Source organism: Mytilus californianus, unplaced genomic scaffold, assembly GCF_021869535.1.
Source record: "Mytilus californianus isolate M0D057914Y unplaced genomic scaffold, xbMytCali1.0.p SCAF_11, whole genome shotgun sequence".
Classification (NCBI taxonomy): domain Eukaryota; kingdom Metazoa; phylum Mollusca; class Bivalvia; order Mytilida; family Mytilidae; genus Mytilus; species Mytilus californianus.
The window spans coordinates 10,589,581-10,615,896 of record NW_026262593.1 but is presented as its reverse complement, the minus strand read 5'-3'; the positions used below and the strand labels follow the sequence as shown (position 1 = coordinate 10,615,896).

The window sequence follows — 26,316 nt, the reverse complement described above, 5'->3', positions numbered from 1 at the left end:
AAACTTATATAAAAATCTCAAATTATATGTAAATAAAAGGAAAATGTGTCCGTGGGACACAGATGATGCCCCCGCTTGAATATGGTAACCAACCATCAGAGTTAAATTTCTTAGTTCCATCATCGTTCCTTAATAGTTTCAAATTATTATTAAAGGTTTGATAAATTGATCTTTTTTCTGTAGCACTGCCTTCTGCGTTGAAAAGGGGCATACCTCGAGAACAGTGAAAGTGACGTCACCCAAATTCGAACGTGGTGTGTGTTTTGTGGTAATAAGCATTGTGCTTTAGTTTTCATAATATTTGGTTGAGGCAAACTTAAGTTAGAGAACGGAAACCAATTTCGAGACGAGGGTAACACCTAATGCCCCCTCCCGTGATGGTGGGGCATAAAAAAATGGAGATTGTGACCATGGGACACAGATGATGCCCCCGATTACATATAACGTTATATAAGGGCAACACTTGAGAACGGTAAAAGTGACGCCCCCAAAATTCAAACTTGATCTGTATTTTGTGGTAATAAGCATTGTGTATAAGTTTCATAACATTTAAATTTAGAGAACGGAAACCAATTTCGGGACGTACTTACTGACGGACAAGGGTAACACTTAATGCCCCTCCGGTGAATGCGGGGCAAAAAAAAAAACAACGTTAAAACAGTATTGTATTTATAAAAAAATGATTTCTTTTGTAAAGATTAAAGAAGCTACATTGTAAAAGGATTACCTATTACACTGGGGAATAGTATTCCTAGCAGTATATTATATTACTCACGAAAGCTCTTACAATATGATATAATGCTTGGGCCAATTATCATAAATATGGTAACAATAATCTTATTATATATATTTATGTGTAATGTTATTTTATGTTTCCTCCTATCTGCACAGTATCGCATATTTTTAGTACACATTAAATTTGCTGGATGGTGTTTTTTTATAGACTTTTTTTAAAAGCCTTCAACTTACCTTAATATTAATCTCACCACGTGATGTTATTTCGTAGTTACTTGTTGCTTCTAATATATCTCGTGTTTCTCTACTAATGTGAATTTTTAAGGCTGAAAACAAAGACGTTTAACAAAACTAATTAATCTGTCTATCATAGGAATTTTCTCAACGGAACTAACTGCACTCGTTGTTTTTACTTCTGGAAACTTTTTTCATTAGGCCACAATTTCCGAAATTAAAATAATGTTGATGTCACAATAAGTACATCATAGCCATATGAATAGCTACATGCAATATGACCAATTCATCAGTTACAAATTGACGTTGCATTATGGGAACATCATGTGTTCGGGGGAGTTACTTGTGGTTTAAGGCTTTATGTACGAGATCAGTAACGAGATACAAGTAAACTAGTGTGTAGTTATCTTCGACGACGATAATTGATTTCAGATTTAGTTACTGACAGCTATATCATTAACATCAGTTTAGCTTATCAAGTAGTTTAAGGTGGTACCCAACACCTTGACTAATATTAATTTGGCTCGTTTAATTTTCCTAAAAATTTGACAAAATGTTGACTTTGACCCTTTGACAAAAATATAAAAATTTCAAAAAATTTGAACCAACCACTTTATCAGAAAAATTGCATTGGTTATATAGCAGTTTGACAAACACCAATTTTGATCATTGAGAAGCTTAATATTTCCTTAACAATACAACATAATTAAAACGTTTAGCTGATTTTTACAGAGTTATCTCCCTGTAGTGTTAGGTACCACCTTAAAAGCTTCCTGGGCTTTAATTTCACATTGCGCTTTAAAGTATTCCTAATGATGATAATCCAGAAAAACGCTTCGGACTCAGCATTCATGATTTCATTTACCACTGTCTTTAATAAATGCGTAACATTAAATTACCTTCACGTTTTGAAATATGTTAATGTGATAAATACAGTTATTGTGTTTGTTATAAAAACATTCGGCTACTTTATACCATCATAAACATACGTAAACTATTGCTCTCCATTCTGGAAGCTGTATTAACTGTATCCCCAAACAGACAATATCTCGGCATCTTAATTCCAACTACACCAGCAACACATGGACCTGATAATGAAAAAATAAAATACCATTATATCATACATAACCCACCAAACCCTTTCATTTTTTTCATTTATCTATCTGCGCATTAAATTATAACCCATGTTCAGTTTCACTTTCCCTGTTCCGTGGGAATCATTAAAGAACAAAACACACTTTTTTAAAAGAGATGAAAAAATGAATGAGGAATCAAAGAATATATCAAAGAAAAACAGACAAAACCATTGACAAAAATATAAATGACGAAATGACAAACTCAACAATCTACAAAATACAATTCAAATACTAAAGATTGAACAACATGTATCCTTATAAAAAAGATAAAACATTTTCGGCAGATTGTAAGAAGCAATTGTCTATTAAATACATACTGATAGAAAAACAGAGGACCTGGAATTTATTCATAACTTAAAAAAATAAAAAAATCCCTGTACCAAGTCAGGACATAACATTTCTTTTCCATTCGTTCAGTTGGTTAACATCGTTTGATTTGGTCATTTCCCTTTTTTTTTTATTTTAACTTGGAGTTTTGTATTTTTGTTATACTTTATCAAAGTTAAACAATTGCACGTCCTTTTTGAATATTGCTATTTACAATTGAAAGCTAAAGCAATTTTCTCAATCTGTTGTGATGTGGAGATAAGTTCGAGCTTGACATTGGTCCATTGCTACAAGTTCAATTCAGTGGGAAAAAATGTAATCAACATTGTAGTTTATCTTATCTTAATATTCAGAGAAAGGACATCATGGTTATAAGACGTCCGACGGTTAGTTGATAAAAAGTCTACCAAAGATAACCAAAAAATAAAGGAATACATATATAGATATAAGAAGATGTGGTATGAGTGCTAATGAGACAACTCTCCATTCAAGTCACAATTTGTAAAAGTAAACCATTATAGGTCAAAGTACGGCCTTCAACATGAAGCTCACACCGAATAGCAAGCTATAAAGGGCCCAAAAATGACTAGTGTAAAACCATTCAAACAGGAAAACCAACGGTCTAATCTATATAAAGAACGAGAAACACTTATGAACCACATCAACAAACGACAACAACTGAACATCAGGTTCCTGACTTAGAACAGGTGCAAACAATTGCAGCAGGTTTAAACGTTTTAATAGGCTCCAATCGTCACCCTACCTGAAACAATAGTGTAACATCACAACATAGAAAGACACACTATAAAATATCAATTGAAATGGCTTAACTCAATCAAAAAATATATTAACAAAAACAAGTGAACATACACTGAACGAATAAATTTGATCTATGACACAATGTAAATACAAAATTAATAAAACAAGGGGGTTAGATGTAAAACAGTATCAGAAAGACAACCATAACCTTTGACAAAATGCCGCCAAATAAAACAACATACACATGTAAATAAAAATAATTTTGTTGTCAGGTATACATGGAGTACGGAAATAATTTTTACAAAATAAATAATTTTGTTGTTCCTTGTACGAATACAAAAGTGAAAATTTATCGTCATACTAAACACCCATCATAGGTGGTATTTATTCAAAATAGTGAGACGAGATATAACACTGAATAAGAAATTATTGAATATCAAAAATACATTACAAATTGTATCAACAGGTCAAATTAATACGAAAGTACGATTTGAGAATACTCGCAGTTACTGAAATCTTGTTAAAAGCCAAAAACAATTAATAATAAAAAATCATGCATCAGAGACTAAAATCAACTAAAACACAACCTAGGGATTTAGTGTTTTAACGTCATGGACAGTCAAAGAAGACATGACGTGTGCAATATGCCTTTTAATATGCCTTTAATATATAACGTCTCTCCGCCTTAAGGATGTTCGCTACTCTGTTTCAAAATAACACGCTTTTTAAAAGACTATTATAACTTTTACTTTAAAAAATTATGAAAAAATAACAAGGATTTTATAGGATTTCAAATTTGATTTTTTAAACTATAAGTAATTAAATTATAAAAAGAAAAGTTGGGGTTAGCGGGGAAATTTTTTTAATGATACTACATGGATAAAACCAGAGGATTCCGAATATGTGGCAAAAATCCAAAAACAAGAGGAGCGAACATCCTTAAGGTGGTACCCATCACCTTGACTAATATTAATTTGGCTCGTTTAATTTTCACAAAATTTTGACAAAATGTTTACTTTGACCCTTTGACAAAAATATAAAAATTTCAAATAATTTGAACCAACCACTTTATCAGAAAAATTTCACTGGTCATGTAGCAGTTTGACAAACACAAATTTTTATCATTGAGAAGCTTAATATTTCCTTCATTATACAACGTGATTAAAACGTTAAGTTGATTTTTACAGAGTTATCTCCCTGTAGTGTTAGGTACCACCTTAATAAGAGTATTACCACTTATGTTTGCTGGTATATTTTACTTGAAATGTTGATTAGCGAAAACTATTTAGTAAGAAGTCCTATATTAAATGCTATAACTGATCAGTCTTTTTTAGACGAAAGCGCGTTGAGGTACAAGATGATAAGCCTCCTTAGAATTGTATCTTTGATGAAATTTTGCACAAAGGAGGAGTGTATTAGCTTTTTTGTACCAAAAAAAAGATATTTTTTTAAATCATTTCCTATTCTCTTTAATCCCAGAACAAGTAGTATTGAAATATCTTAAAAAGAGATTAAACTTTCAAAGATTAAAAAATCTAAAAGAAACGGTACTACTTAACAGTGAGACTCTAATATAAAATCCTAATTAAAATAAGATTAAAAGGCTGCATCGATATTTTCTTTAGCTACACAGACAATAACGCTGCAAATTAGTATGAATGAAAGAGATTCGACTTATTTACCCTACTTACACACAATAAAAAGTAAATAACAAAAATATCGAACTCCAAGAAAAATTCAAAACGGAAATTCCTTTACGAAAAGGCAAAATTAAAAGCTCAAACACATCAAACGAATGGAAAACAACTGTCATATTTCTTACTTGGTACAGGCATTTATAAAAAAAAATAGACGGAAGTAGCTAAGGGAAAATTAAAAAATCATAAGTCGAGAGAAACAGACAACGCCATGGCAAATAAAACACAATAATAATGTGTTCACAAAACACTACAAATCAAATTTAAGACGGATCAATACTATCCCTCCAACAATTGGGGAATCGTGTGCTCCAGAAGGATAAACGTTCTATTAAACTATTAAAAGTTTGCGTATTTTTTTCTCCTATTTTCAAAGATGTGCACCAAAATCAGACATTAAAATTAACGATAATTCAATTTAGTTATTCCTTTGAAATGTAATAATTTTCTTTTGTAAGATAGGAAACTTTATCAGTGTCAACAGTCTGATAGATGATTGGGGCCCAGTAAAGTGTCAGCTTTGTACATTGTGTTGTAACATGAGAACGTTTTTTTCTAAATATTATAAAGAAGCACCAGTAATTTACCGGTGTTCAAATGTCGTAAATATTTTAACAATATATAAACACTTACAGCAAACAGTGGGAATCACATGAATTCAAAACGAAGCGATGCTGGGCTTGTCTACATTATCTTATTTAACATATATGACGTCAATTAAAAAGAGTAACTTTGTACTTCACTGTTTTGAAAAACAGAATTTTTTGACAGGTTTAAATTACATTGCATGATATTTAAAGGGCTTACATTTCATCATTTTACTTATGTAAATGATTTGCTTATACATGTATATTTAAATGCTCTGAAAAATGCCTTGTGTTCGTACATTTGTAATATTTTTATTATACAATAAGGTTTAATTTTCAACTTACTCATACAATCGACTGGAATGTATCATAATGTATAAATCAATTAGAGCAACAAGGATGATAAACAATGAACACAACGCTTTATAAGTTTTCATGCTAAGGTGTTTTGATACATTAAAATAGTCTGGTTTACAGAAACTGATATAATTTTCATTTTCAGTAAGCATTTATTGACTCACAACGTCTGACAAGGCTAAATTGTACCTTGTTTTTTTTCACAGTTGAATATGATAGATGCCTATAGCAAAATTGCAAATTTGTCGTGGTTTTTTATGCAAAGTAAGTGATATCGAAATGAGCAGTTTTCGTACCTCATGATTGTCCGTTTTCAACTTAAGTATAGAAATGTATAAATATCAAAATTCAATAAGTTCATTAAATAATCAACAAAAAATTGAAATCATTACATTTGTTGTGTGATATATTTGACAGACATATGCAAAATATAGTCGAATACACCAGAATGATTTTTTTGCAAAATTATATAATTTATAAATTTACGATTTTGAAATGATTCAAGACGGATGTACTTATTTGTTATCAAGTTATCAAGAAGTAGAAAACATTGTTGTGCGGGCCCACAATCAATTTTTTCGTCAAAATATAGGGCCGGCATCCCCGCCAAAAATGACAAACAAAAGATATGTGTTAAATCACAACTTATTGAAATGACTGCAGATTATTTTATTCGAAATATTTTATTGAGAACGACGCAATTGTAAGCATTGGGAAACTTGAAATACAAATGAACTTTTAATTTTAAATGCTTTTTACGTCGTATCAGAAATAGTGAAAGGGACTTTTATTTCCTTTTTTAATTAAAAAATATGTGACCAGCATATGAAACAAAAAAGTTGTCATACTTCCTGATGAATTAGCTTTAATTATCGAGAATGGTTCAATATTCGTATTACTAAAATAAGCTAAAATTGAACTGCTACATGAAAGTTTGACAGTTTCCTTATTAAATTTAAAATATTTGACTACAGTGTTATAAATGAATCATAAAATTCGTGGAAAATTATGCTGTTTCCTAAGCAGTTGAAAAGGTAAAAAAACCATGGTTGTCGTTAGTTGACGTATGACGTTCGCGCCTTTCGCCTAATTTCAGAAGATTAAAAAAAAACTGCAAGATGAATTGTTTCACATTTTGTTATCTTCATTGATATGTTTCGTGCAAGCATGGTCACCACCACGAATGGGCTGACCGATACGATGTGTCTGTGTCTCAACTCACATGAGACATCTTTCACAATCTTAAATATTTTTGGAACCAGAAAAGTCGTCTGATATGTACATTTTCCAATTGACTGAGAATGTATTCGCACTGTGGGTGATGTATGCTTATTAGAAGACGCTCAACATGTCGACAAATTCGGTCTCGTTCGGTTTAGATTTATGCGATCCCAACAGTTTTTGATATCTTGGCTTTGTATATCATTAATAAATGTATGATATTTGAACATCGGATAACTACTGTTGCATCTGATTTGTCATTCCTGTACAATTTAAACCTTACTTTACAGCATGGAATTTGCTTATGGTTAAACCGTACGATGACTTGTACTTATTTACATCCTTGTCTTTTTGTTTTTAGTGGATAGTTTTCAGATAAGTCACCATACCACCTCTACATTTTGTTTATGTTTTACCCTTGTCAAAACAGTTGAAGAATCTTAAAAGTTAACCTTATTTGTTTGACTTTGTCATTCATAATGAATTCAGACATATTATTAGTTTTTTTTTCAGAAACTAATCGTTAATCGGTGAACAAAATCAGTTTTTTTATATCGAAACCAGTTGTCAGTTGCGGTGTTAATCTTTTAAAGACACACTAATTTTGTTTTAAACAGTATTCAAAGGAGAATGTGCTGTTGGTTGTATTCGCAAATTTTAATAGAAAAATAACCTCCTTACAATGTGTATCCGAATGACATATTTTCTCTCACACAAGCATATTTCCATGTTAAGTAAAGCGTGAAATTTTGGTCTTAACCCTCATTTGATATATATTGTAAAAGATGCACACCAAAATAAACAAGTGTTCAAGGTTGCCAATTCATGTAATCACAACTGCGGGGCATCTTCCTGGCAAAGACCTTAATTTTATCTAATACTGGGCGGATTATTGATAGATTGACAGACGCACAAACGCATTATTTATATTGCTATAGAAGTTAAGGCGAGGCATGCAAAAGTGTAAGTTTTTTTTTAATTTATAAATTGCTCCATTACTCAAAACTCGTTTCGTTGGGATGTTTACACGGAGTAGGGATTGTTAATATGTAGTACTATTTTTTTACCATTTTGATATCTAAGTAAACGTATTCACTTAAATCTTTTGTTGACTTTGCTAATTGCCAGAGAAATTAATAAAAAAACACTCAAAAAAGAAATTACTCGTGAAAAGTGGGGAAATATATTTGTGTTTCATTCATTTTTTTAAAGATATATAAGTAACTTCAATAGAAAATTCTAAAATGATTTATGATAATAACATGTACGAAACCTAAAACCTGTTATGAAAAAAATAAATATTTATCCTCAGAGAGTGAATGTCGATTGTGCGATCAATTTCTGTTCCTTTCCTTTTCTCTTTTTTTTTGTTCAAGTGTACAGTTACTTTGGGTCATGACAATATACACAATATCAATTCTTTTCCATGATAAAGAAATATAAATCTACAACAAGGAAAAAGCAGCATCAAAATTACTGTTTTGATACTGAATCGTGTCTATGGCAAGCATGGTCTGAATGCATCATTGATAGATAACAGTATAGTATCATCAAACATTAGCGCAGGAATATGACACTTGATCTGTGCGTATAAGAATGATAAAAACCGTATTATAAGTAAACATGTTTCTAGTGCAGTTGAAGTCCATTTGTATTTAGCCAGATAAAGGATTATCAATAGACTCAAGTGCACTTCAAACATAATACCTTAATGAAGTTATGTATTAAATAAAATGTTTGTATTGATTATGTATTGAAGAGACTTTTTATATGTCTTTTATTTCAATCAAAATCTGAATAGAAACATGGACCCTAGTGTATGAACAAAAGATAAAATGTATAAATCTGCCGTTACTTCGTTAAAAATAAGTTTTTTTAACAAAAAAATCAAATAAACTGACTTTTATTACGCTAAACATATTGGTTTATAACTAAATTTGTGTAACTACATGCGAATTAGGTAAATGTGAAATGATAATTCCAAATAGAAAGTTTTAACTGTCGACTTTCAATCAAATCAATTTTGAAATTCTTGCGTGTCAGATCTTATATCTGTCAATAAACTAAATAAATAATGTACAATACTACGGAAGGTATTTCTTTATGAGAGCGTTCTACACAATACGTTTTTCTAACAAAACATTTTTTTTAAATGAAATCTTCAAGATACTTATTTTCATTAGATGGACATAATATTTGTCTTCTTTGGGGGTTATATTTTTAATAGGCAGTTGCCATTTCATGGTGACCAACATGATTTTTTCATTATTGATGTGAGGTCTAATCATTCAAGGTCTTCGTGAAAAAATAAAAGAGACGAACATTTAATTTTTGTTTAATTTTTTTTTTGTCATAGATTTAATGCATACCTACATTTTGTAATTTCTATAAGATTACGTTTTGCACGCATTTTCTTCTCGAGCGTACCTGATTGAGGATTATTTTTATCAGGAACAGTTGACTCTCATTTTCAGATTGCACATTTTGAGTCATCGATAACTTGCTTTTATCAAAGAAATTCAAAATCAGCAATGCTATAACTATAAAGCATTATATTACTTCACAAGTTATCAAATTGAAACAAAACATTTCCCACACTAAGAATTAAATCAAATTCAAATAATACCTGTGTGTATGCCTACTCGTATTCTGATATGCTCTTCCTTCTTGTGTGGAATCTTAAGCTGTTTTATTGATGCTACTAGGTCTATGCCCATCGTAGCAATCTCCTCTGCGTGCTGTAAGTATACATAATGATAATAACAAAGCTTTATAATAAACTCCAGTTTTTATAATTCAATTGTAATAGAAAATGGGATAGCAACTCAATAATAATTATATTATATGTGCACATAATTTTATATTGTGCTGTTTAATTAATATGTATATTGTTTATTTAAAAAAAAAAAAGTTTATATTGAAGGCCTAACGGTGGCCTATACTTACTTACATCCACTCCATTTGAACTCTGGTTGATACTTGTCTCATTTGCAATCATACCACATCTCCTTATTCTTATATATTAAAAACTATTTATATACAAAGTTAAAAATGTTCATCGTGAAAAACAAGTGATATTATACATGTGTAAACTTGTTTGAGGTCAATATCAAATGTTGATAATTCTTATTTGATTTGCATATTTACAAATACCTGAATGTGATTTGACCCTTAGAATTCCTTTCTTACAGTTTACACTTCGATAGACCAGGGGGGGGGGGGGGGGGTCGGACCTTTATCGGGACTCCGGGATCTGGTGTTTTGAAGCTCGAGATTTCGGGATTTATCCTTTCGGGATCCGGGAATTCTTTTTTCGAATTTAGGGATGTCGGGATTTAAATTTCTTTCAATTCGGGACCTCGTGATTTCATGTTTTTAAGCCCGGGATTTCGGGATCAGTAAATTTATACAATTTCTATACGGATCACAAATGATTTTTCTCAATTTCATTGCCTTTCTACTATTTCTATTCGAAGCACCTTTGAAGTTCTAAATTCCATTACTTTTATACCTATTTTTTCGGAAAACATCTGAATACTAGTATATTTCATTACCTTAAGACCATTTCTATTCGGAACCCCACTGGCCACCATGTATGCATCACCAATGGTTTCTACTTTGTACACATCATAAACATCTATACGTTCATCAAACATTGAATACATACTGTTTAAAAATTCAACAACCTGCAAGGAAATGTATTTTTTTGTTAACTGCAATCTTTCAATTCTACCCCAGGAATACTTTACCTTAGCTGTATGTGGCAAAATCGTTCGGAATTATGATTTTTGATTCCAGTGTCACTGAAGAAAGAGTGTTTTGTAGATATCTGTCGTACAAAATTTTAAGCCTGGTGTCTATAATGATTGTATTTAGTATTATCATTATAATATCAATGAATAATACTTATTTCATTTTAAAAAAAAATCTGCAATGTTACGATATTAATACATGCAGCATAAAATCTCATGAAAGATACCAAGCTTGTAATGTGGTTCTTCATTCGACTTATAAACAAACAATCTAATCAGCATATATTTTAAGATTATTTACCCAAATATGACATTATTTCAAACATTTAATGTTTTCAAGGAAGTTCCCCTCTTTAGATTTTTGCATCATATCAATAAAAAATGAATTAAAATTTTAGAACTACAGAGAGTTTTAAATCGGATTGTTAAAAAGTATGATATATTCAGAATATTACATAAAAAGTATATCTTTTGTTTTTCATCGTTTCTTTGGAAAAAGAGTTAATTAATGACACGAAACTATAACTATTCAAAGAAGATATTCTGATCAGAATAACATACTTCCAAATAGATTTTCAGTAAAAATCAACATTTAAAATTTCATGATTGAAAATCGTATGTTCTACATGTGAAAAAGTAAATATTGAACTCCAAGGCAAATTAAAAAGGGGAAGTCCATCAAAACTGACAAAATCAAACACTATCATCGGAACAAGTGGAAAACAACTGCAAAATTTATGATTTGGTACAGGCATATTCCGGCACAAAAGAATGGTGGGTTAAACCTGGTTTTATAGCAAGCTTAACCTCCTACTTGTATGACTGTTGTTTATAGTTCCGTTATATTGACAAAAATTGAGTGTGCAACCCAAACAGAAATAAAAGGTTCGTGTGACAATAATTGGGATCAAGCAGCCAAAACTGAGTAAACATGCATCACAGAAATACACAACAACTGATTAAGGAATTCAAACAAAAGAACGGCCACCTATAGTTGTTAACTTCTATTTCATTAGTCTCTGGTGATGATTTGTCTCATTGGCATTCATACCACATCTTCTTATTTTTATAATAATTAAGTATAAATTAATCACATTAAGACGCCAACAATAAAGTTTAAATTTGACAATAAAGTAAACAACAAAATTTTTTGTCGTTGATAGTATATACTGTATATAGAGTATACACTTTCGAATAAGTAAAAATTAAACAATATGATATCAAGGGTAAACAAAGTTGAAACAACACCGTGAAAACCCTTTGTGTCCGAATCACACCCCATAACCCACCTGTTTGACATTGGTCGTAATTGGTAAAAAGTCTCGCTGCATTGAAGACCAGTTGGTGACCTTCTGCTGTTGTCTGTTCTATGGTCGGGTTGTTGTCTCTTTGACACATTCCCCATTTCCATTCTCAATTTTATTGATGTGTATTGTCAAGATTATTGTATTATTAAGAGACTTGTCACCGACTTGTTGTCAATGTGTAACAGGACGATGACACTGTTGGAGTAGGAACTACTTAGATTTCCGTACACCCAAGAACACCCTTCGGTTTGGACATGGTTCCTGTTGATCACTCATTACTTTATTTGTATACACTATTGTAGAGTGTGATTGTTTGTTCATCATTTTTTCTTTTTGGACATGGTGTTGTGGGTTTTCCTTCCACGTACGATTTTTCATTATATAATTGGTATCGTCTGCGAATTTATTTCCAGTATTGTTAGAATAAAAATCTCTTTTCTATATATTACAACTGCATTATAAATTTTCACACAAATCATATTTTTCTGACTGCATATTCTTTTTAAAAATGCAAGTTTTTATTTTTGCGAAATCCATATCGGCTCATTTTCGGCAATGATTATAAAATATCACAAACATTTCTGAATTTACAGTTATTCCAAACCATTTATGAAAAGTGGATACATATTATTTTGTTTGATACATATTAATTCATTGAATGGTTATCAATGCCAATAAAAAGTAACTGAAATTAGCCAAATATATTTAACAATACAACATATCACACCATCCACCAACAACAAATCTTTCGTGAAAATGGTTTTTGGATGTTTTTTTTTCCAGAAGGATTTATTATTTGTTTTATTTAAGGATACTTCTCAGTTTCAGTTGGTTTCATTTTAATTATTATAAATAGACTTCGTGCTGAGGCTCACGAATAAGGAAGGGACTGTAAAAGAAAAATGCAGCACTATAGTTTAACTAAACAAATATGCATAAGACGAAGATTGTTATATATAAGAATCACCTTGATTAGACTGGCTCGGGACAACGTTGATTCTAACTGAATATGTTTCTTTTTAATGAATTAAATTCTTTCTTTCAGATACAAGTAAATTTACGAGTGGAGGAAGCAATTTTGTTCAAGCCCAGTGTGCACTCATCTTCCGAAGAGAATTCATCGAACCTCCTTACTGGAATGGGCATTTGGCATAGGTACTAAATTAAAGCTTCATAATATATGAAAACATTCTGTTTTGACATGAAATATGTAGTATACCCCGTTTATTTACCAGCAGGTGCGGATTCAGGAGGGGTGCAACCGGCGCCCCTAAAAAAGAAATAAAATGTGAAATAAATTAAATTTACAGCCAATTTTGCGTCAAAAAAGGCCCTCTAACTCCTAAATAATTCTAAAGAGCGCCCCTCCTTCTCAACCACCTAACATCAAAGCTTGGATCCGCGTCTAATCTGTGACCTTTACAAATCAGATCAGTTTAGCGTGATGTAATTTGTAAACGTTACCTACTGGCGCCCAATTTTTCGACTGATATATGGTATACATATATTGTGCCTTGTGCCTTGCACGTTACTATTTTATCGCTCTAGAATAGTCCAATTATTTACTGATACATCACTCAGTGACTTAGTGTATTCTACGGGGGAAATGTAAAGATTATGAATGATTCTCAAGTCTCTTTAGTCTCTGGTTGATAGTTGTCTCATGAGCAATCATACCACATCCCTCCAATAATAAAAAAGACTCATATATTGCTGGGTTATTGAAGCTTATCCTAAAACTTCTTTAATTCATTTGTTTATCTTAAACATACCTTATTAATAAATGGCAAAGTACACAAAGACTCTAATCTACTTTACTGTTTTAAGAGACCTTATGGTTTATCCATTAAAGATTGTGAATTTTTTTAAGGCATTTCTGTCATTACGGTACTTTAATATTCCCTTCCTTTTTATTTTCATATCAGAATAACTGGTGCACCCGGTATATTATCATAAGCACCATTAGATGTTGAAGATCATTGCTATCTTTATAGAAAAATATTTTGCATGAAAACTTTTAATTAGCGAATCTCTTTTTATCTCCATTAGCTGATATTGCTTCATTAGATAACAAAGCACATTTTCATTGCATGTCAAATATATTACAGAAATATTCAGCACGATTCATACAAGGAAGTTTTGTTTCGCCATAGCGTTTGTAACAACTTTGTCAAAATAAGCTATAACTTTACACCTCTGCGTTGCAAAAGCATTTCTTGATTTACGTTCATCAGGAATGCTCGAATCCAAACATTTGAAACCAGGGAGGTATGAATACATAGAGACGTTAGGAGATATTGACGTATAATTTAAAAACATGTATTTTGAAATGCTAATTAGAGTTCAAATTTTCTTAAAGTCATTTCAAAATCTGTACAATTTTCATTTTATTGCTACAGCACCTGCAAATTGGCAAAAGTTTTGTTCTGAATAAATAATCCAGAATTTTGGGACATATCAAGACTTCCTAGAGAGAGGGATACTGCTTATAAGAAAGCTACTGAAAGAGATGCTCGTTATAATAAAGTTGAGCAGCACAAAGGGTATAACTGTCGACAACGAACCTATGGTCTTTCGGAAGCATCTTTATCCCTTTTTTGTAGTTCAAGAGATCTCCTCAGTTTTTGTTTATAACCTTGATTTGTCTTCTTATCGATTAATGAGATTTGAGGATTGGTAAACTACTATTGAATTAAGTGCCAATCTGCCTAAGAATCAGGCAGTGGTGAAAACATGACAAACAAAAATCCACTGAACTTTTCAGTAATATCTGTTCAGAATGTATAATGGTGCATGAATATAACATTCGTTTCCTTGTCCTGTTCTGGTAATTCAAGATATAATTTGGTTGAAAATGCACTAGAAATTAAAAATTAAGGGGAGCTAACTCCGTAATTTGCTATCATTCTAACCAAAATTTATCTAGAGATTTCTCGAATTACCAGACACGCAGAAACGAAAGACCTACAATTTCTAACTCAGGGTGATGGTAACTTCAAAATATGATGGTTAGGTCGGTGGGTTTTTTTCGGCCATGTTTTGATTTTTTTTCAAAATTGCCTGATTCTTACAAAGACTGGCACTTAATTTGATTGAGGCTCGTAGAACTTCATCTTAACTTGTCGGTGTTGGTATTTTGATATATTTAACTTTAAATACTTTTGTTTGTTCTACCGTTATCGATTCTTTTAAGAATATTATCTGTTACGATCTATTGAATGAGGGACAGCGTGGTTTTCTTTTTCTGATACTTTTTGTTACTTTATACGTTTGAATTTATTTGAATACAAGTTTTTGTTGGAAATGTTAGATATTAATAGAAAATGGTAAGATATATTTGATAATATTTGTTTCTTATAAGCTCTTGTCGTGAAACTTTATTTACAGATTTAACTCAAATTTAGCTACCCGCGTGACCTTTATATTTTTAAACATTACAATTATCCTTAACACACTCATATATAGCTTCCTATAATTTCACAACAAAAAACAAATCAATATGAATATAAATGTAAATAACATTGTACAATAACTGTGTAAACATCTATAAACATGTACATTGAAATATATTATCTACTTTTTTAACTTTAAATTTGTTTGTATATGAGTAAGAACTTGGTTATTCCCTTAATCAAAATACAACTTTGATATTTGTTTTATTTCAGATTTCTACATTACGTTTATAAGATCTAGAGAGCTTAATCCTTGTTTTTCGATGTTCTTATTGCTACAAATAAATAAAGTTCTATGTAGATTCTTGTTGAGTTTTCGTTTTTTATTTGTAGCCACCGTCTCAACTAAACCTCTTCGCCCATCGGATTTCCGCCGGATTTCATCTCCGGATAGAGACATAACGAAAAACAAGCTGTGATGTAATCTTTAAACAAATTAGTTACTTATATCCTTAGTTCAGATGTTTTTTGAAATGATTTAAAAATTTGCCTTTTTTGTTCATACTCATATAATGTCTTCTATGTGTTTGAACTATTTATAATCAATAATCAACTCTATGCATTTTCTTAGTTTCAGATATGACACAGTGTTGACAGCGGGGAAATTATTTGTAAAATCGCTCAACATTTTGAGGAAATGTTCTGGTAAGTATCTTAGTATAAATCAAAGGAGATATACAAAAAAGAAGATGTGGTATGATTGCCAATGAGACAACTATCCACAAGAGACCAAATGACACAGAAATTAACAACTATAGGTCACCGTACGGCCTTCAACAATAAACAAAGCCCGTACAGAACAGTCAGCTATAAAAGGCCCCGAAATGACAATGTAAAACAATTCAAACGAGAAAGATAACGGCCTAATTTATGTACAAAAAATGAACGAAAAACAAATATGTAACACATAAACAAACGACAACCACTGAATTACAGACTCCTGACTTATGACCCGCACATTCATACAGAATGTGGCGGGGTTAAACATGTTAGCGGGATCCCAACCCTCCTCCTAACCTGGGACTGAGGTGTAGCAGTACATCATAAGAACGGACTATAAATGATGTAAGTTATTTGTTATAAAGACCAGAATCCAACTTCAGAATAACCAAATGGCATAAAGAAAACAACATACAGTCTTCAACAATAGACAGGTGTTTATATATTTGCCATAACAATAGACAGGTGTTTATATATATGCCTTAACAATAGACAGGTGTTTATATATATGCCATAACAATAGACAGATGTTTAGATATATGCCAAGCTTTTAATCGAATAAATGATATGTGAAAAGCTCTAAATCGTAAAAATTTAATGTGATATGCTTGACATTAAAATTTTAGATTTACACAATGCTCTATCATTTTTACTCATATAATTTATTTTTTTCATTTAGTACCTATATTTCTACACAAATGATCCTTTCTTTCTTGAATTGTATTCTCTTCTCATATGAAAGTGAATTTCCAACAATGTTTAATATACTAGATATATCATATTCAAAATAAACTGCTAATCTTATTGTATAAAACTTTGTTTGATGTGTTAATCTATTTGTTGGAAATGTTTTAGTTTTTCTAAGTACTGTGGATTCATTATTATTCGTTTGATACCAATTTTCGTGGATTTCGTGGGTAAAGGTGAACCACGAAATTACATGTTCAACGAATGACAATATTTCTATAGGTTTGAATGCAGACTAGGGCAATACCACAAAATTAAACATCTACGAAAATGTAAGTTTTCTCTAATCCACGAAAATTGGTACCCACGAAAATAAATGAATCCACAGTAGTGTTTTATGGACTTGTTTGTTTTTTCTTTATCTCTCGATTTTTGCTATGTCATTGTGAGTTTCTATTTTGACTTCTGAGTTCTGAATTTCATCTAAATCTATTGGGCTTAAACAGAACAGCGAAGTTTTCACTTTTGCGAGATGGTTGAATTCTTTTTCAGTACAATAACATTATTAAAGAACTGAAAATATATACCCAAAACCCCAACTTCCTTCCCCCTTAAAACCTATCCAAACCCCAAACCTCCCTTAAAAATTCAAAACCGAACAAGATTAAAACTTAAATCGCGCTAGTACCAACATTGGCATCTGACAATTTTGGATACATTCAAGGTACCTATACATAAAAGATGAGAGGTGACACGCTTATTGGATGTGGAATATCGGGAGTTAAAAGTGGGAATCTGGGATATACGAGGGTGAACAGAAGTGGGGATGTGGAAAACAGGGGGTTTAAGTTTAAGAATTGTACATTAACGATATTCAGCTCAAAATTAAGGCACGATAAAAAGCATTCAAAACATTAAAAGTACATTAAATATATATTTCCTCTTCCATTTACGAAACCAAATATAAAACTTTGTAATGAATGTCGGCCATTTCAACACAGCAAAGCGTTTAGTTTATCTCACGAAACAAATTTAGTTATTTACAACCATTAAGTGTATGCAATCAGTGGAATTTTCCTAATGATACCATAATGAGCATTTTACCACTTGCAAAAATAGAATTTAGAGCACCTACAAAAAATGATTTTAATGTTTGAAATAGAAAAGGAATTAAATGATTTTTTTTTGGAAAACAAACCCGAAAACGGAACAGGTATTTAACATCAATTAAACATCCATTTAGTAGACTAGACGTGTTACGAAATGGCATAAACTCGACGCTGAGGTTGACAAATTATACTATAAATATGGGTATAGAATCAAAACACAAAAGTGATTTCAGGATCTAAATTACCTGTGTATTAATTGCATCTTGCATTTACACTGCTAAGTGTACTGATCTCAACGTCTAATCATTCATTGTAACAGATGTCCCTTTGGAAACATTATTATAGGCATTATAACTTTAAAAATTCCTTTCGTGAGGAATAAATAATATAAGTCCATAATTTTTCTTACATTAGGAATACAGGGGACGGCAGCGGAATTGCAGAAAAGAAATGGATCGAGAAGAAAGGAGAGAAGAAAAAATTGAGAGAAAGGAGTCTGGGATGAAAGGAACAAACCCCCTGCCCACCCTTTTAAGTTAAACCTTCATAAACTTGGTATTTGTAATTTCAAAAACAATAGCTACGGACCTTTAACTTAAAGAGTCAAGGAACAGTAAATGGGCTATATCACAGATTTTGTTAAACTATAACTGAAAACTGAAAAAAATAATGCATTTATCTCTTTTATTTTCGGAATTCTACTGATTGAATTCCTTTAAAAAAGGTGAACATTTGTATGGGAAAAAATCGGCGAAAAACCTTCGTAAATCTATCTTAAAGTCGTCAAATCTGTAATTTCTAATACATCGATTCTTCTTAAAAAAATATATATTGTTGATACATATATTTCCGTTTTTATGCAAATTTTATTAATCTAGAAGTGCATACTTGCAATACCATCTCCCTGCACAAACGTACACATTTTCGTCCTATAATCACAAGCAATGATATTAGAAAATGATTAACACTTAGGCATTCTAAATTTATAAAATTTATAGGAACCAAGGCCACTGTGTCTAAACTACCCCGGCGAAAAATGTTTGGACTCGATAGTATCTAATGTCCGGTACGGTGACGGACAATCAACAGACAGAGAAATGTAGAAATTCTGTTTATTTATATGTTGTTTTAATGATATTGAAGAATATACATACACATATAACTATTTTCGATAGTGTGATGTAATATTTTCTACAACCGTTATAGATTTATGGAGAAATAAGTAAAAAGGCACATCAAAATGGTGAATTGAGTGAACCCTGCCTCGAATTTGTTTACCTTCTCTTTAAATTGAGCACATTGTACGGAAAGAAAGGTACGGAAAGAAAGATATTAACTCGGTGATTTCAAGACTTGTCACTATGAACACCTCAATATTTGCATGTCTGTGCATGGAATGAAAGAAGTGGGTCGTGTCAAAATTGAAGCACCCGGTTTTGTCAATGTGTACGACCCGGTTTTGTCCTTAAATTTCACAAAACAGACCCGGTTTTGTCATAGAAAATAATGCATAATCGCATGACAAAAATTAAAATATGGCGTTCAACAGCAGTTTGAGGGATCGTTGAAAAACATTTTCTTTCAGAGGATAACTTATAACCTTTTTGAATCCGTAAACACTTGAATTCCTGCTATATTAGAGCAAAGCAAATTTCAATTTTGTTTTTGTATATAAAAAAAAGGAAAAATTAAAAACAATTGAAGGTTTTGTAACGAAATTAGATTTTTTTATATGTTAATTTAAGTGTTCAAACTTAAATAGTGTACGGCCTTGAAAACTTAAGGACGCACATTTGTGATTTTCTGGGACAACAAGATGGTTTTCTTAATGTTCTCTACTTAAAGGGAGAGACAGTATGATCGTTTGAAAATAAATATTCTGAAACTAAACATTCATTATAAAGCAAGAGAATAAGAAAAATGTATATGCATGCAGAATCGCCCAAGAAAAGGAATTTCCATGCGACGCAAAGGATCACAATAATAGTGCGTATAAAATCTGTTTACCCCTCCTTGTTACAATAATACAAAGTATAAGTTAGTATAATAGTCTTAGGTCACCCGGAAATTGCAATGATGATTATTTGATTAGTAATTTTATAAAAAACGTTGTTTTATCTCTTTTTTTTCTTCTTTTTTTTAACATTAACAAATTCTTTAATGCACTAGTATCGAGTTCTTTAACAACTGCCCTATATACTAGTAGTACAACTATTATATATAGGTTTATCTCTTCATTGTATAATGATTATCGTTCATTGACAAATGTTCTACAATTTAAGCACGTTGGTCAAGTTTAAAATTGTCAATATGCAAGGGCGGACCGAGGCCATGATTTTTGAAAGGGGCGTATACTTAAACGGATTTTATACCGCCGAGCGTAGCAAGGGGAACTTTTTTTAACGATTTTATGCTAAAAAAATCATATATAAATCGTAAAAAACATGATAAAATAATTATTTCTAGCCACCAAAAAGGGGTGGGGAGGGGGGGGGGGGGGGAGGGGGGGGGGGTTGGGGGTCGGCCTACTCCCTCTACCCTCTGGATCCGCCACTGATATAATGTAACTATATCGTATACCATCATAAAATTTAATAAAAGACGAAAAAACAGAGACAGCCTCCAATCGCATATTTACTATAGGGGCTCTGTAATCCAATTCACTGAATTTTTTTTCATATGTTGTGCTGTTATACCTTTTTTTTTTCTTGTTTGTTTTTTTTTGGGGGGAAGGGGGCGCTTACACGTTCAACCCCGCAATTCTGTATGTGCCAGTACCAAATCCAGGAGCCTGTAAATCGGTGGTTGTCTTTTGTTGCTGTATATCATACATGTATTTGTTTTTCGTTTTTTATTTTGTACATAAATCAGGTCGTTAGTTTTCACATTAGTTTTTACACAGTTTTTATTTCGGGGCCTTTTTCAGCTTGCTATGCCGTATGGGTGTTTCTCATTGTTGGATGCCATACGGAGTTCTATATTTGTTAACTTTACGTCATTTGGTCTCTGATGGAAAGCTGTCTAATTGTCATTTTTCTAGGCTAAATTGCCACTTAGGTTAACGTTGTTCTACGAAGACGAAGACGAAGACGAAGATATTGGACGTTATAATGTTGCAACCCAACTTTTTTTTATAAAAAGAAATAATTCTTTCATGCCATGCTCAATGCTCATTTTAACATACTTAGGTAGGCATTATATTTGTTAAAATTTCTAAACCAAGCGTTAGCAAGGTATAAAATATTGACAAATGTAATGGCTACATACCCATGTTAAAATGAGCGTAGAGCATGGCATGATATAATTATTTCGTTTCTAATAGGGAAGTTTAGAACTTGTGTATTTTGAAGCGGACATAAAATACACGTTCGAAAGACAATCATTTTCATTTGAGATATCCATAACGTTCTAATAAATATAAGAAGATGTGGTATGAGTGCCGATGAGACAACTCTCCATACAAGTCACAATTTGTAAAAGTAAACCATTGAATGCTATACGTATACCTTATTGAACTTATCTTCGAACTAAATTTAAATGGAAATAAATAAAAATGTCAAAGTACGGCCTTCAAAACGGAGCTTTTTCTCTCACTGTCCGTCAATGGATGAACGAATGAGTAAATATATTATAAACATAGCGTATAGTATAGTAAAGCATACTATCCTTATTCTTTTGATAAATTGATATGGTAACACAATCATTCCACATCTCCTTATTTTTACACCATTACAGTAGTATAGAAAATAAACAAACATTTGTGAGATGTATTTCTATTTGTATCCATCTGATGAGTTGAGCCTTTTTCAACTGTTTTTTATAGTTTGTTCTTATGTTGTACTGTTACACCAATTTCCCAGGTAAGGGGGAGGGTTGGGATCCCGCTAATATGTTTAACCCCGCCATATTCCGTATATATGTATCTGTCCTACGTCAGTGGTTGTCGTTTGTTGCTGTGTTATATATTTGTTTTTCGTTCATTTTTTTGTACATAATTTAAACCGTTAGTTTCCTCGTTTGAATTGTTTTACAAATGTCAATTCGGGGCCTTTTATAGCTGACTATGCGGTATGGGCTTTGTTCATTGTTGAAGGCCGTACGGTGACCTATAGTTGTTAATTTCTGTGTCATTTGGTCTCTTGTGAAGAGCTGTCTCATTGGCAATCACATCACATCTTCTTTTTTATATCATAAGGAATTAATGTAAGTACATGCTATAAAGTATTTATTTCCATTTAAACTTAGTTCGAAGATAAGTTCAATAAGGTATACGTATAACATTCAAAACTGTCTACTCCCTATTTTGAAAAGTTCCCGTTTGAAATATATTTTAACACGACATGTTTGTATTGCAATAACATCTTTATAACATCTTTTTGACACACATATTTGATTTCTTCCGATGGGCAATGTTCAGATCCGTGTGAACGTAGCTTTTCATAAATTTGTGGTTTCAAAACAAAACAAAACCGGGTCCTATACTGAGACAAAACCGAGTCCTTAAGTAATAAACAACATTGACGAAACAGGGTCCTTCCATTTTGACATGACCCATTTCTTTCGTTCCATGCACAGAAATGCAAATATTGAGGTGCTCATTGTGACTAGCCATGCAATCTCTGTGTTAATATCTTTCTTTCCGTACGATGTGCACAATTTAAAAAGAAATTAAACAAATTCGTAGCAAGGTTCACTCAATTCACCATTTTCATGTGCCTTTTTACTTATTTCTCCATTAATCTAAATCGGTTGTAGAAATTAAAATATTACATCACACAATCGAAAATAGTTATATGTGTATGTTTATTCTTCAATGTCATTAAAAACAAATAAATAAACAGAAATTTTACCTTTTCTCTGTGTGTTGATTGTCCGTCACCGTGCCGGACATTAGATGCTATCGAGTCCAAACATTTTTTGCCGGGGTAGTTTAGACACAGTGAAGGCGTTTGTAGGATAGCTGATCAACACCACTCATAGTTTTAAATTTTACCGGTTTTAATTGATAATCAATGATTTGACACAGTCCCCGCATTTAAAGTCTAATGTGTCAACCTCAGAATCGAGTATAAAACTTTTCGTAACACGTCTACTACTAAGTCTAGGTTAGTCTATGGAAAGGTATATACTATGAAATTTAGAGCGAGGGGCTTGCCCCGAGCTCTTAATTTCATAGTATATACCTTTTCATAGACTATCCAATATAGCACATATTTACAACTCGAGTAATCTTTTAATTGGTCTATTGATAGTTTATTTTGGCTGACTACTTGTATCACAGGTGTTTGTAAAACGGAGCTCATTAACGAAGTTTTGTAAATCTACTCACTAGTATCATTGTAAAATATGTGATTTCAAAAGGCCCTTCACTCCAGAATGAAAAGATGGTAGCTGCTGGTGTAAGTATGTATACTGATATAAAGCGGTTACTATACATGTTCTTCTTACATGGTAAGATGACAAACTAAATTGACCAAAAGCAGACAATAATTAAATTGCAGTGGAAGCTTTACATGTTTTGAAAACATTTTTTAATTTCACAGTAAAACCAAAGCTATAATAAATTTGAAACATATAGATAGTTTGTCCCCATAGATATAGTCTAGCAGGTAGGCATTAAAAAGCAACTACCAATAGATCAGAGATTATAGGTTTTGTGTTTTTTTTTATTATTTCAAAGTAAAAACTAAAAGATTTATCAGAATATGTTTCTGTATATATATATGTGGCACATTCGTCCTAAACATGCATGAAATATTTGCCACTGGACATTAAGCAACCAATAATCAATAAATCAATCAATTCATGACGAAATAGATCACCTTCCTTAAGAAAGTTTAAAAAATTATCACCAAGTTGCTTTAATTTTCCTTCACAAGGTTTCATAGTGCACACTTTTCTGTCAGTGTACAAAGTAATTGCATGGATGATACATTATCATAATTTTAAGATATCGTTGTACTCTAATCAAGGTATAAAGAACCATATGTATTACCCTTTATTTAAATGATAAAATTTGCAATTGTCAAAAACATTTTTTAGATCCAAAGATTTTATGCTAAGTCTAGGTTAGTCTATGGAAAGGTATATACTATGAAATTTAGAACGAGGGGCTTGTCCCAAGCTCTTAATTTCATAGTATATACCTTTCCATAGACTATCCAATTTAGCACATATTTACAACTCGAGTAATCTTTTAATTGGTCTATTGATAGTTTATTTTGGCTGACTACTTGTATCACAGGTGTTTGTAAAACGGAGCTCATTAACGAATTTTGTAAATCTACTCACCGGTATCATTGTAAAATATGTGACTTCAAAAGGCCCTTCACTCCAGAATGAAAAGATGGTAGCTGCTGGTGTAAGTATGTATACTGATATAAAGCGGTGTTTTACTATACATGTTCTTCTTAGGTAAGATGACAAAATGAATTGACAAAAAGCAGGTAATAATGAAATTGCAGTGGAAGCTTTACATGTTTTGAAAACATTTTTTAATTTCACAGTAAAACTAAAGCTATAATAAATTTGAAACATATAGATAGTTTGTCCCCAAAGATATAGTCTAGCAGATAGGCATTAAAAAGCAACGTCAAATAGATCAGAGATTATAGGTTTTGTGTGTTTTTTTTTATTAGTTCAAAGTAAAAACTAAAAGATTTATCAGAATATGTTTATATATATATATATATATATATATAGGTGGCACATTATCTTCAGACATAATCACAGTTTTTCAATTCATGACATCGTCCTGAACATGCAGGAAATATTTGCCACTGGACATTAAGCAACCAATAATCAATAAATCAATCAATTCATGACGAAATAGATCACTTTCCTTAAGAAAGTTTAAAAAATTATTACCAAGTTGCTTTAATTTTCCTTCACAAGTTTTCATAGTACACACTTTTCTGTGTACAAAGTAATTGCATGGATGATACATTATCATAATTTTAAGATATCGTTGTACTCTAATCAAGGTATAAAGAACCATATGTATTACCCTTTATTTAAATGATAAAATTTGCAATTGTCAAAAACATTTTTTAGATCCAAAGATTTTAATAGCAGGATATTTAAAAATCAATGTGAAAACTAATTACAAACTATTTAATTTAATGTCTTTAATTTGGAACACAGCATTTTATTTCAAAATAGCCAGTGGCAATTTTTGTTTTAAATATCTTGATTACGATACAATGAAATCTTACCCTTGTGGTCATTCATGCGTAGTTACTTAGTACACAGGAAAAGTATGTACTATGAAAATTAGAAGGCAAATATAAGCAATTTGATTGGACGAGAAGTTGTAAGTATGTGCTAACATAGCAGGATATTAAAAATCAACGTGAAAACTAATTACAAACTATTTAATTTAATTTGGAACACAGCATTTTATTTCAAAATAGCCAGTGGCAATTTTTGTTTTAAATATCTTGATTACGATACAATGAAATCTTACCCTTGTGGTCATTCATGCGTAGTTACTTAGTACACAGGAAAAGTATGTACTATGAAAATTAGAAGGCAAATATAAGCAATTTGATTGGACGAGAAGTTGTAAGTATGTGCTAACTAGTAATACATAGTGAGAAATGTTAATTACGCCTTACTGGTTATTATAAAACTGAGACGATATTGTTTGATTGCCAATGAGACAACTCTCTAATAACAACTAAAGGTCACCGTACGGCCTTCAGCCATGAACAAATGCATACCGCATAGTCAGCTATAAAAGACACCGAAATGACAAATGAAAAACAATTAAAAAACAAACGTCCTGACTTATGTACAAAAGAATAAACGAAAAATAGATATGAAATACAGAAACAAACGAAAACAATCGAATGACAAACTATATCTGTTTTTAAACTGGTTAATATATATTCTTGACTTTGTAATGGGCTATGCAATAACATTTGTCCTTTTTACATTGGGTGGTGCGCGTCTTTTCAGCAACGTATTGTGTTTGATGTTTTTAGTTGTATTTAAATACCTCACCTTTTAAATCTTTAATTTCTAAACATCATACAGCTCTATCGATAACTGCATTATCACTTTAGATACATCCTCGTTTGGGTATTGGCGTTGCAGAATTTAATATGAACGATTTGGAATAAGTGTTTGATATATTTCTTTTCAATAAACAAACTCACAGAAACTCTAAACTTTTATGAGAACTATTTGTCTCATCCCAAATTTTTGTTGCCTGATTAGTTAAGGTAGATGGAGG

General features: G+C 31.5%; 2 protein-coding genes across 2 annotated transcripts in view; one reads left to right on the top strand and one right to left on the bottom strand.

The window, feature by feature from the left end:
• Positions 1-26,316, top strand: part of LOC127719523 (collagen alpha-1(XII) chain-like) — a 565,245-nt gene that overhangs the window by 53,292 nt on the left and 485,637 nt on the right. The window lies entirely within an intron of this gene.
• Positions 1,939-26,316, bottom strand: part of LOC127720787 (atrial natriuretic peptide receptor 1-like) — a 44,244-nt gene continuing 19,866 nt past the window's right edge. The window contains exons 2-4 of the mRNA XM_052227539.1: positions 10,608-10,739; positions 9,680-9,791; positions 1,939-2,057 (exon numbers count right to left, since the gene is read on the bottom strand). Coding sequence (XP_052083499.1) covers positions 1,939-2,057; positions 9,680-9,791; positions 10,608-10,739 — 363 coding nt within the window. The remainder of the gene's footprint in view (positions 2,058-9,679; positions 9,792-10,607; positions 10,740-26,316) is intronic.